The sequence below is a fragment of the Netta rufina genome (assembly GCF_964035555.1).
Source record: "Netta rufina genome assembly, chromosome: 8".
Lineage (NCBI taxonomy): Eukaryota > Metazoa > Chordata > Aves > Anseriformes > Anatidae > Netta > Netta rufina.
The window spans coordinates 9280561-9293010 of NC_140131.1; the positions used below are offsets into that span (position 1 = coordinate 9280561).

The following is a 12450-nucleotide window of genomic DNA, read 5'->3' on the forward strand; positions in this document are numbered from 1 at the left end:
AACATAGGCACTACAAGAAATTAATCCCCATCCCCCCATTTCTGTAAAGAGGAGGTTTTCAGAGCCTGAGCCCAGTGCTTGCAAGGTACACTGTTTGCTTAGGGTGTTTTAAACAATCCTAGGGGGCTCTGAAAAGGTTCTTCCCATCCTTGGGACCCCACTGCTAGGACCTGCTCAACTTTACCTTACTATCCATCAAGCAACCATGCAACAGCTGCTCCACATTCAACACAGCACAGCTGATGAAGTGGGAACCACTTACCAAAATCCTGTGCCCTGTTCTAGCTAGAATAATTTGGCACACGAAATGGATGCCCCTGTGCCCATTTATTATTGTGCTTGCCCACCTGAAAGTCACCTGGGCTGGGATTCAGCACTGAGAGAGCAGCACTCCACAAGGCCAGAGGGAATACCTATCACTAAGGATGTTTCTTCTTCCAGCAGGAATCAGCTGCTCTCCTGTAGGAAATATTTCCTGTAGGAAACATTTTCAGGAATCTCACAGGAGCCTGGCAAGAACCCCAGAGCCGGTCTGAACCCAGCTGGCTGCAGAGGGAGCAGAGCAGCAGAATTTCTGATCAGGGCAGCAAAATTTGCTATCAGGGAAAACCTCTAGTGGGCAGGAGTCCAATGTGAGCTGAGCCCCAGCTGCTCACAGTGTCCCCAGGACACTGGCCAACGCCACAGAGCAACCCTTTCTTCTGGTTTCTGATTTCCTGGCCACGTTGCAGGTAGCTGACGCACAATTCACCTTCTGGTTGACTTCCAAGGTGTTGGTATGGAAGCAGAGAACAGAAGACAAAGGGCAGTCACCTCTCTGGGCCATGCAGGCCACCTTCCTGGGCTTATTTTTTAAGATCATGTTAGCAAAAAGAGAAAACCCACTACTATCTTCTGGGAGATTCTCTGCAGTTTCCCATTTGACCCCAAAAGTGCTCCACCTCAGGCGTTCCCTCTGCAGGCCCCTTTGAAGAACATCAGGAGCTGAACACTTCCCCTGGAGGGCTATGGCTGATCCATCAGCCTGAAGCTGATCACTATTGTTTTTAAAAACCTCCCTGAGCTAAACCAAGCGTGACCATGGCAAATCTTTTGCAAAACACGCCTGGGGTTACCTGGGCACAGCTCAGCAAGGAACAGGCTTCCTCGTGCTCAGTCCGGACAATATTCCTGCAACCAACAGCTGGTGTTTGTTCAGCTTTGGATGAACCTCATCCAAGGCCCACAGCAGGACTTTTTTCCTCCCTGGTTAGTGAGCTAAGTGCTGTAAATATAAATGCTGGACCTGCCTGCAGGGGGGCAGGCCCTGGAGGGAGCTGGCAGCTGGTGGCAGGAGCAGGTTGTTAACCGCTGGGAAGCAGCTGAGGAGCACTGGGGTGAAATGGGAGAGTGGAAGTGTAACAATTCTTGGCTGGAGAGAGCACAGTTGCTTATTCTGACACGAAGGGCAGCAAACGAAGTCAGACAAGGACAGCAAACAGGAGGTGTTGCTTCCTGCAGCGCGTGGATAAATTGTGGCTCTCCCCGCTGCAGGACACTGAGTGCCAGAAGGGGATTGCTTCACCCGAGAAGTATCTGCACACGCACAGAGCTATTTATTAGTCACTGAAGCCCAACCTCTGCCTTGAGAAGCCAGAGATCTCCCTCTAGGCGCCAGGAGATGGCGTAGGAAAAACATTCCTGGGTGTTTACCATGGCTCTGGTGCCTGCTGTCAGAGGGACCGGGGCTCGCTGCTCCTCCAGCCTGCGCTGGGCCTGCCGAGCTCGTGTGAGGTGTGATGGCTGGGAGAACAACACCTTTCTGCCCCTCCTGTGGGAAACACGGGGTGATAACATCGCTGGGACACGGTGATACCGCCCGTCTGCATGCTGGGTGGTGGGGGCAATGGGGACACAGGCTACGCTTCTCCACCTGCCTTGCCCAGAGGCTCCAGCCCTGCCAGGCAGCGGGGGAGATGCAGGGGCAGGAGCATGTTAAAATCCCATATTAAAATATTTCAAGTGCACCTGTTTTCGCAGCCTGCAAACATCCTTATTTCGGCGCTTATTTCGGCTGCCAAGAAGTGAGGCTGGTGCTGCAGAGGAGGGTGTGCCGGCTGCAGCACGAGCAGCAGGGAGGAGCAGAGAGCTGTCAGGGTGTTTGCCTTCATCCTCCCTGCAAGGGCAACCCCACCACGCCTGCTTCCCTCTGAGCAGTCTGTGCATGGGACTGCAGTGCCCTTGGAGCTCCCTTTGCTCTGTGATCCTCCGAGCCCCACGGTCTGAAAGAGGGGGGAAAAAATGAAAGGAAAAGAATGAAAGAAAGCAGGGTGGGGAGACCCAAACAGGCTCTGGGAAATAAAGGTTATTCTTGCATGTAATTTGCTTGACCCAGATAAACAGAGAGCTGCTTGTCCTCGAAACGAGAGCAAGAGGCTGTCAGCGATGAGTTAAGAGAGCTGAGTACTCCCAAGGCTCCTACACCCGTCAGCAAAGCCGGTGCCAGGACTCTGTGTACACACAGGGCATTGCTCACCACGAGAAGCCCAAAGGCTGAAGTGTAGCAGGTGGCCTGAGCAACAACAGGAGGAAAAATCAGGTTTGGGGCCATGCAGCCCTCCGTGGTGTTTCCTAGCTCGGCACTGCATCTGCCAGGGGTGGCTCAGGCACAGCAGGATCCTGCTGGGAGGCAGCAGGGAGATCCCAAACCCTTCCCAGCAGGTTTGCCACGAGAGCGTGAAATATTCGGGCATGAACTTTTTTTTGCAGACGGTGAGGATTTTTAAAGTCAGACCCCACGGAAGGCTGGAGAGAAAGCAATTTTAAGGGAGTTTCCCTGAAAAGTGAGCGCAGGGCCCCAGCGAGCACTTGTCTGCGGGTGTTTTCCACTTTGCAGGCTGCGGCAAAGCAGAGCACAGCCACACACCCGTGCTGTGCCCGGGATGAAGCGGGCTGGCCAGGAGGTTTCTTCTCTGTTTTTCTTTTTTCCCTCGCCCAGCTGCCTGGCTGCGGGGAACACGGAGGAGCCAGGCATCGCTCCTCCGATGTGCCCAGCCAAGTTTATTCCCCGAGAGCCGACAAATCCCAGCGCAGCACTTAAGACAGCCGCAAATCCCAAGCTCGAAGCCACACCGGGAGAAAGACAAACCCCAGCGAGCCTTTATCAGAAAGAGCCCACCCACCAGCAGGGAGCGAGGGACGCCTTCTCAGCTTCTTATCCCTTTCTCTCCCAACCCTCCAACCTTTCCCTTTTTGCCAAACCTCCTCCTCCCAGCCCGTGCGGTGCCTCGAAGCGGTTAACTCCCTCCCGAGCCCATCCAACGCTCGGCTGCCGGCCGCTCCTCCCCGGGGCTCTGCCTCCCCGTTCCCCGCCTCCCCGGTGGCCGGAGGCAGCCCCGGGAGCCGGCGGGGAGGGAGCGCGGTGCCCCCGGGGCCGTGCCCAGCATGCGGCCGGCGCCGCGCTCCCTGCCCGCGCTGCTCTGCTGCTGCTCCGCCGGGCTGCTGCTGCTGCTGCTGCGATGGAGGCGCTGGAAAGGGCTCTGGGAGAAAGTGGAGGCGGCCCGGCAGAGGCAGGAGGAAGGCTTGGACAGGATGGACAAGGCTGTGAGAAGCTTTCGGGAGCAGGTGGGTGCAAGGAGCCGCGCTGGGCGATCCAGCGGGGAGGGTGAAGGTGGGCGCTGGGTCGGCGCCCCCGAGCTAAATGGGGTGGGGATGGATCCTGGAGGGTGTAAGGGGGGGCAGGTGGGTGGTATTTCTGCAGGGTATGGGCAGGTGCTGGTGTGCAGCTCGCTGCAGAGGCTGTGTTTTGCCTGGGAGCGAGGCGGGATCCTGATTTCTCATCTGAAGTTATCATTTTCTTTTTGACCACGTGTGCCCACACCCCCCGGAAAGGCAGCGATCCCCTGCAGCGGGAGCCCCGCTGGGGAGCATAGCGAGGACGGGAGGAGGCAAGGCGTTATGGGGTCGTGTGGTGGGGGATAACAGGCGGCGGTGCAGGAGTCAGCAAAAAGAAATGCAGGCAGCGAGAGGAGGAAAATTCCAGCCTGTCATTTAAAAGTGCTATTTCTGCTTCCACCTCTTCCGCCATGGCAAGACAGTCAGCCCGATTGTTAAGGAGGCTGTAGGAAGTGGCAGAGGTGGCGTCTTGTAGCAGAGGCCAAAGTCCAGCGGCACAGCCAGGAGGAACGGGGAGCTGCTCGTGCCGAGGCAGGCTGCCATAAATCCAGCTCATGCGTGCCGTTCCCTCTGCGGTCCCACTGAGCTGCCCGGCTTGTAGTTCAAGAGGGCTCACTCAGGTTCAGCGCCCAGCTTGAGGGATGCGTATGATGCACTTGTGTGCTGTTTAGTAGATGGCAGGGAAATTTCTGCCAGCCCAAAATGAACTCTCTGCTGTCAGCTGAGGCTCTCGCTGGTGTGCGCCTCCCGGTTTGGTCATTTGGTAGTGCCAGGGGAAGAGCTGCCTGTTTTCCTGCCTTGCTGGAGCAATATTGAATAATATAGCCAATTCACACTGGAGTTCAGCACTGCACCGAGCAGCTCCTCCAGGCCCCGCCGAGACCTGTCTGAACAAGGCTGGAGAAAGGCTTTCTGCAGGGGCTGAGTAATACCGGTCTGGCCGGGAAGACGAGGCTCTAAAACACTTGGGCTTCTGCTGGCCCCGCAGGTTTCCTTCCATGCTCCCCAGCACTGGGGCAGGAGCAGGACTCCAGTCTTGGGGCAAATATTGCATTTGACCACTAAACAGCAGATGCTTTTAGGCTGGGATGCACTGGGCACTGGGGGGGGGAGGAAGAGCCAGCAGCAGTGTGTCATTCCCTGCTCATCATTTCCCTTAGCATCCCTCGGTGAACATGGTGTCCATCCTCTCTCTGTCTCTGCCGGAGCTCTCCAGGAAACTCCGGGATGGCTCCCTCCCTCCAGAGCACGTCTTCTACGCCTACCTGAGCAAGGTGAGGAGCGAGGGCAGCAGGGCAGGGTCTTGCCCAATGTTAGGGCTGGTTCTCCTGGGAGAAGCCCAGCACAAGGTTCAAATGCTGGTTCAAGCCTGGTTCAGACACTGCTGAGCTGTCACCACTTGGGGAGGTTTTAGAGTGCTGCTGTTGTCTCCCCATCATCTCCAAATGGGTTGGCAAACCTCAAAGACTCAGTGTGTGCTTTCATTCTCTAGCCAAAATGCCCTGATCACCTCCTGGGTTTGCACCTTGGGGTTATCACTTTATGCCACCCTACAAGCATGATCAAGAAAACAGCCTTTTGTAATCTGCTGTGCTGAGTGCCTCTATCCATCATGCCCCAGCTGGTGCTGTGGCCCTCCTGTGTCCAGACAATGGTTTGGGGTTTGGCACAAAAACTTCTTGGAAAAGACCAGAAAGGCCTGCCTTGGTGCCAGCTGCCCATGGGGAGGTGGAGAAGCAGGGAGAGGCAGGTGTGCTTTGCAGAACAGAAAGCACTTGTGCAACACTGCAGGCTGTGTCTCACCCATGGCTTTGCCTGCTTCCCCCAAGGCCCTCCAGATCACCAGAGAAACCAACTGCATCACGGAGTACATGCAGGAGAGCGAGACCCAGCTCCAGCAAGCCAGGCCACCGGGGAAGCCGGGTTTGCTTTATGGGGTGCCTGTCAGCATCAAGGACTCCATCAACTGCCAGGTACCAGGAGCACAATACCGCGCGTATCCTGAGATCCCTGGGGTTTAAATCTGGTGGTGGGGGGAGGTTTAACCTCAGCGTCTGGCTGGACTTTGTGATAGCTGATGGCAAGTAATAGGATTTTCTGCCCATCTCCCATACAAGCCAACGGAGAAGGCTGGTTAGGTTTTATTACCACCACACCATGTGGTGTGTACGTTCTGGATGTGTTGCTGGAGGTGCATGCACGTGTTTCTAGATTTAGATAAAAATACTGGGGGCAGGGAAAGTTGCAGTCCTTGATCTGTGAACCTGGTTGTACTCTGCTCCCAGGGCCATGACTCCACGTTAGGGTTCGTGAAAAACATCAACCAGCCCATGGCCGAGGACAGCGTGCTGGTGCAGGTGCTCAAGAGACAAGGGGCAATTCCCTTTGTGAAAACCAATGTCCCCCAGTCCCTCATCAGGTACGTGAGAGGCCCAGGTGCCCCCTCCCCATTCCTGCAGGAACGGCAGTTCTCCCTCCCTCCTCTCCATCGAGGGCTTCTATCAAGTCTAATTCTTACTTCCCACCTCTTTTTCAAGAACAACACCCAATCCACATTCCTAGCATCTTTAAGTTTTAAGGCTACTCAGAACAATCATTCATTCTGGTTTGAAATAAAGAAAGAGAAGAGGAGAATAATTGCTGCCTTTCTTTCTTGTGCTGGCTGGTTTTGAAGCCACCTTTAAAAAAAAAAATCTAGTTAACCCCTTAGTGGCAGTTCTGTCAGCTATACAGTACCAATATAAATGTACCCAAAACTTCCTGCTGTGTCTGCCAAGACCACCCTCGACACCACTGGCGTGGGATGAGGTGAGGTGTGCTCCCCTGGGCAGCCGCTCTGCTCGTGTCCCCCTGCCCTGCCAAACGACCTTTGGTAGAGCAGCTCCAAGGACAGCTATTGCCCAAGCCCTACGAAGTGCCTTGCCTTTCTTAACCGTAACAGGGCAACGACTGACCATGTTTTTAAAAAGCCACACAGAGGGGTTGCCCCAGGGATTATCAGATTTTGCAAGTCACTTTTTTTTTTTCACACTTTTTTTTTTTTTCACACAGATTTTGCAAGTCAAAAAAAACTTCTCAAGTTTCTTTTTTTGAAGTGAGGGGTCCACATCAGCAGATGTCTGCATTTCCCTCATTTGCACACTCTCTGTCTCTCTAGCTTTGACTGCAAAAACTTAATCTTCGGTCAGACGTTCAACCCCCTGCTCTACACCAGGACCCCTGGAGGCTCCTCGGGTGGAGAAGGGGCACTTGTAGGAGGAGGTGGGTCCATCCTGGGCTTTGGGACAGATGTAGGAGGGAGCCTGCGTTTCCCCGCTGCCTTCTGTGGGATCTGTGCGCTCAAACCCACTGGGAACAGACTCAGGTACTTCGAGTAATGCTGCAACCTCTCTGGGTGAGACCCCATGATCTGCTCTGTCGGGATGCTCGGGCTGCTGTGGGCGAGGGGAAAGCTGGGAGGTAGCGGGAAGGGTTCACTTCTCCCTCCTGCCCAGACATCTTCTGAGGACTGAAGCACCAGTTCCCCCAGAACAAAAACAGAGGAAATCTCCCCACCTGCACGCTGGGGACAGGGGGGAGCAGTTGTTCCTGACTGACCAGACATAAACCATTCTGGCTTAGTTTGGGTCTCCCTTGGGCTTCCCCTTGACCTCTCCTTCTGCCAGCATCTGCAAAAGGAGGGCAGTGGTTTCATGAGCACTTCCTGCTGCTTGAAGCCTTGTCCTTCTCTGAAAACTCAGCTGCTGTCTTTTTGTCTCTTTGCAGCAAAAAAGGAGTCATTTCTGGTATCCCTGGGCAGAAGTCAGGTAGGAATTGATGGCTGCCTTCCAGGGAGGGGAGAAAGGCAGGGCTGGGAAGGACCTCGAGCTGGCTATGGGGTTCCTTCTCCAGGACATGCAGAGAGGGAAGCAGGTTCCTTTTCAGGGACTCTTTCAGAGAGCTACCCCAATAGCACAGTTCCTGAGAAACGTGCTGATGTGTGCAAGAGCTGAGAGGAGCAGCTTGTGTAAGACATAAACCCAGATCCACCCTGTAACCCTCAGGGTGCTGTGCTGCCTGCCCCAGCCTGGTGGGAGGTGGGGTTAGTGGTCGGGGGGGATGTTCTGGTGTTGTGATTGATAAGGCTTTTTGCTCACTTTGTAAGGCATGCAATGGAGATGTCAGGGCGCATATCAATGGACAACAACCATGGGCCTGTTGGTGGGAAGGGACCTGTAAGCATCCCAGCCCCATTCTCAGAAGGGAGCTGTTGCTAACACCAGGCTAAGTCAAAGCGATGCTGAGAGGTCCTGCTTTCATACAGGACACGCTCCGTGTAAGCCATAATCAACCCTTAGCCATAATCACACTCTCCTGGTCTCCTCCAGTGGTCGCAGCAGTGGGGCCGATGGCCAAAGACGTGGAGAGCCTGGCGCTGTGCATGCGAGCACTCCTGTGTGAGGACATGTTCAACCTGGACAGCACAGTGCCCCCCCTTCCCTTCAATGAAGAGGTAAAGGACCTGAGAGGGGCTGAAGGGCTGTGAATAAAGCTGCTGTTCCTTTAGCTTGTAACGCTGGTGGCCCTGTGGGACATGCCAGCCTGCCACGTGGCATGTTGGTGAGGCAAGTGCTGCTTTCCAGGCCTGCAGCATGGGTGTATGGCTGGCTCCCGACACAGCTGAAATCCTTCCAGCTGGAGCTTTTCCTTGCTCCGCAGGTGTATTCCAGCACACAGCCTCTCCGCATAGGCTACTACGAAACCGATTTCTTCACCATGCCCAGCCCTGCCATGAGACGTGCCGTTCGGGAGACGAAGAAGCTTTTGGAGGATGCTGGCCACACGGTAGGATGCTGCACGAATCCAGCTGTCATGCCGAATCTGTGCTTCCCTGGCACCATGTGCGTTTACTCACGGCCAGGCCAAGAAGCACACTGTGTTGGCTGCTGTACAAACCAGGTCCTGAGGCAGTCTCCTCAGGGAGCTTTCAGTCGTGGTCTGACAGTGCTGGTCTGAGCCTCAGGGAGCACCTCTGTTGGGTGGCTGTGATCAGCTGGTGTCCAAGTATTTCTGTAGTCTCTTCTCAATCCCATTTCACCTCTTCTGTATGATGGCCCTTGGCAAGCAGTGCCACAGGTGCACTGCACGCTGCATAGGAAGCCACCTACTGATTGTGTATGTGGAAACAAGGACCTAGGGAGAAAAAAGGCAGCTGCAGGTGACAGCTCTCCTGTAGCCCAGTGGTCAGACCCATTCCTAGCACCTCAGTTTTCTCCTCTCCCCCATTTCAGCAAATGAGCTGCTGTTTATGAGGCACCGTGGTGGCTGCACGCCCTCCCCTGCCCTCACATAAGGATGAGGAGGGAAGCAAGGAGCACAGACTCCTGCTCTCTGTCCTCCCCTGCTGGTTTTGGAGAGACCTTTGTGCCCTGGGGCTGTTCAGGTGATGATGGTGGCAGAGCCCACCTGTATCTTTTGACAAATCAGTGACTGCTCAGAGGGAAAACTGCATTTTCAGGGAAGGATGAATGGAGAGGGCTCATGGCAGGACTCCTCAGCCCTTGCAGGAAGGAGCCCAGAAGCCCGTGATGGCTTCTCCCATGCAGCTTGGTTGTGCTTGCACCACTGACACCTTTTCTGTCGTCCTTCCAGCTGGTTCCCTTTGAAATCACGAACGTGGACTACGTGACTTACAACTTCTGCGTCAGAGGAATGTTTGCAGACGGGTGCACCTCCTTCCTCAAGAAGTTGTAAGTGCAGCCCAGGATTGTTTGTGTGATTGGTGCCTCTCTGGGAAAGCCCTTGCCAGGGAGGCTGGCTGGCGTCTGGGTACGGGTAGCAGATCCACTGGATACAGACAGTGGCTGATATGCAGAGGGATTTACTGGGGAGCTTACATTCAGTTGAACCTTGGGGCCATTTGGGACTGTTATCAGCCCTGACAGATCAAAGGAAACTGGGTGCTGATAGCCTATAAATACCACGGAAATCTGGGGAGCTGAGAGGAATGGAGAAAACCTTTTTGTCACTTAGGTATGCTGTTCGAGGGGTTGGTCCTCTGCAAGAGATCCACTGTAATTGCTTCCCAACACTGCTCAGCTAAATATCGTCTTCTCTTTCAGTGAAGGGGAGCTCGAGAGAGGCAGCATGGGGACATTCTTCTGGTTGGCGAAGTTACCAAACTGCCTGAAAACTCTCGTGTCCTGGATTGCCAAACCCTTTGTAAGGCCCACTTCTTCCTACCATAATTGTAGTCAAGCAATAGGTGTCTCTGTTGCAGTAAGATTTTACAAGAGGGAATTCTCTAAGCTTTGCTTCCTGGCTGTGTTTTGACACATCTCCAAACCCAAGAGATGCTGTTTCTGTTCCCCCTCTTCCCTTTTTGGGGAAAATCCACATGTCCTGCCTCAGCACCGAGCCAACAGCTTGCATTTGTGATAGAGCTGTCTGAGAGAGCAGAGCTGGGATTAATGTAAGGTATTTTCTTTATTACTTCCTCAGGTGCCTCGATTGTCAAATATCATAAGAAGTATGAGAACAAAGTGAGTAAACCTGAGTCTAACCAAATGTGAAGATTTGGGTTTCTCCTCTGGAGCGTGGCAGTGTGTGCTACATTAGGGATACTTCCCTAGCTGCATGCATCTGTGGAAATGCAAGGCAGAAAATACGAGGGTGGGAGCAAACTGAGAGCTGTTTATGTCAGCCTCATAACCCTGAAGGGTTTGGCCAACTGTTCTGGTACTGAGGATGGGAATAAGGGTGGGGACTCACAGCCTGTTGCTTATGAACTGGATGAAGCCTGTGGGAAGGAAATATGCTGGCAGCTTTGGTTAATGCATCTTTCATGCAATGACGTAGGGGCCCCAGAGGGTAAGTGAGAGGTAAATGAACAGGGAAGGAGGCTTGCTCTTCCTTGCTGCAATGCTGATGTTGGGCAGTTAGGGGTGAGAAAGTACTTAAATCCTGTAGTAGAGAAGGTGTGTTTTGTGCTGTGCCACTACGACACAGTACGTCTGTCTTCATGGTCAAGGATCAGGCTGTCTTTCATTGGCTTTGCTTCCTTTTTCAGCACAGTGGATGAACTCTGGGGTCTTCACCGCGAAATTGAGGTAAAGTACTGCAATTTGGGCTTAGATAGTTCTTTTGTTTTATTTCTGGAAAAAAGTTTCAGAGCTCACCAGCATTAGGAGATGACCAAGTCACTGATGTGAAGTAGGAACACGTGTCACACTCCTGAGCAGATCGCTCTTGGATGTGCAAGTTTTCAGCACACTTAAAGATTAGAACAACAGCAATTCATTCATTCACGGTCCTTAACCAGGCCTGATTTTTTTCTTGTACACCTGGAAATGTAGGCCAGCAGCTGCAGCACCATTTCTATTCTGTTTTTCTCAGAAAAAAGCCCTTATCCCAGCTTGCCCCTGCACTCCCCGCCTCCAGTTTTAGCAGGGGATAGGCTGCTTTGTCCACTGGGAGGACTGCTGGCTGAGCAGCAAAGGGTTGATGGGTTTTAGCAGGGTCAGGCCTGATACAGCTCACCCCACAACTCCTGGGGAAGGGCCAGGAGCCCAGCGGGGAGCCCAAGAAGAGCCTCAGCACCGGGGCAGCACATCCACCCCACTGACCAGCGGTGTGTTTGCTCCTCAGGAGTCTTGCCACCAGTTCATCGCCCAGTGGAAGAAGCTGAACCTGGATGTCATGCTTTGTCCCATGCTGAGCCCAGCTCTCGGTATCGGCTACCCCGGGAAGCTCTCAGGTAGGAGAAGGAAGCTCCCAGGCAGTGGCCAGTGGTGGGAAGAGCTCCAGCCCGTGGGGTGCACCCAGGAAAACCAGCCTAGTGTCTGCGGGAGCCAAGGGGCCGCTTTCCATCCTGCAGCCACTGCCTTCCCAGTGCACACAGCCGTTAGCTGGAGGTGGCGTTGGGTGTTTGCCCTGCACTGAGCCCTTTCTCTCCCTTAGTGGCAGTCAGCTACACCATGCTCTACAACTCCCTGGACTTCCCGGCCGGGGTCGTCCCTGTCACGATGGTGACAGACGAGGATGAGAAGGAGCTGAAGGGCTACCAGGGGTACTTCCGAGACTGGTGGGACCGGACCCTGGCAAAAGTAAGTCATGTCACATCCCTTTGAGGGCACGAGCATCCCCACCCCACCCCAGGATGCCTCCCTGCCCTCTCCCCACTGTGTTTTTGCCACAGGCTTTTCATGGCAGCGTGGGGATGCCCGTGGCCGTGCAGTGCGTGGCCTTGCCGTGGCAGGAGGAGCTGTGCCTGCGCTTCATGAAGGAGGTGGAGACGCTCACCCTGAAGAAAAACCAGCTCGTCTGAGTCCCCATGCTTGCTGAGAGCAGGATCTGGGCTAGCAGAGGTGCAGGCTGTCCTCTCGTCCAGCCCACCCGCAGGGCAAGTGTTCCTGCCTGCAAGGTGGCACTGATGGCTGGGGTGGCTGCCAGCCGTGGGACGCACGGGGAAAGCGAGACGAGCTCTGCTTCAGTGGAGCGCTTCCAACAATTGTCCTAATACAGTATTTTTTTTTTGTCAGTGGAAAGTCTGTTATTTCAGGTGTGTGTTTGTGTGGACGTTTGGGGTGGAATTGAGCAATCCTCTGAACACCACCCAGGGAAGTGCAAGAACATTTTCCTGTTACAAAACGGGGACACTGAGGCACGGGGACTGGTTTTGTCCAACATGCCCAGACTCCTACTGACAGTGCCATAGGGAAAAGGTTTGTCCCCGTAGTTCTCAGCTCCACAGAAGCTCCCTGAGGAAGAAATTAAGTGTTTTCCCTGCCACACACCAGCCATTGGAGGTCAAACTGA

General features: G+C 54.2%; 1 protein-coding gene across 1 annotated transcript; it reads left to right on the forward strand.

Annotated features, from left to right (window-relative positions):
- Window positions 1–3423: 3423 nt before the first annotated feature.
- Window positions 3424–12095, forward strand: FAAH (fatty acid amide hydrolase; the record flags this gene model as incomplete). Its single annotated transcript, XM_084290923.1, has 15 exons — window positions 3424–3603; window positions 4815–4928; window positions 5484–5627; window positions 5940–6073; window positions 6812–7018; window positions 7420–7460; window positions 8022–8146; window positions 8353–8478; window positions 9286–9383; window positions 9756–9855; window positions 10135–10175; window positions 10703–10742; window positions 11281–11389; window positions 11593–11738; window positions 11831–12095. The coding sequence occupies 15 exons, from the start codon at window positions 3424–3426 to the stop codon at window positions 11957–11959; spliced, it is 1734 nt and encodes a 577-aa protein (XP_084147049.1). The 3' UTR covers window positions 11960–12095.
- Window positions 12096–12450: the final 355 nt, after the last annotated feature.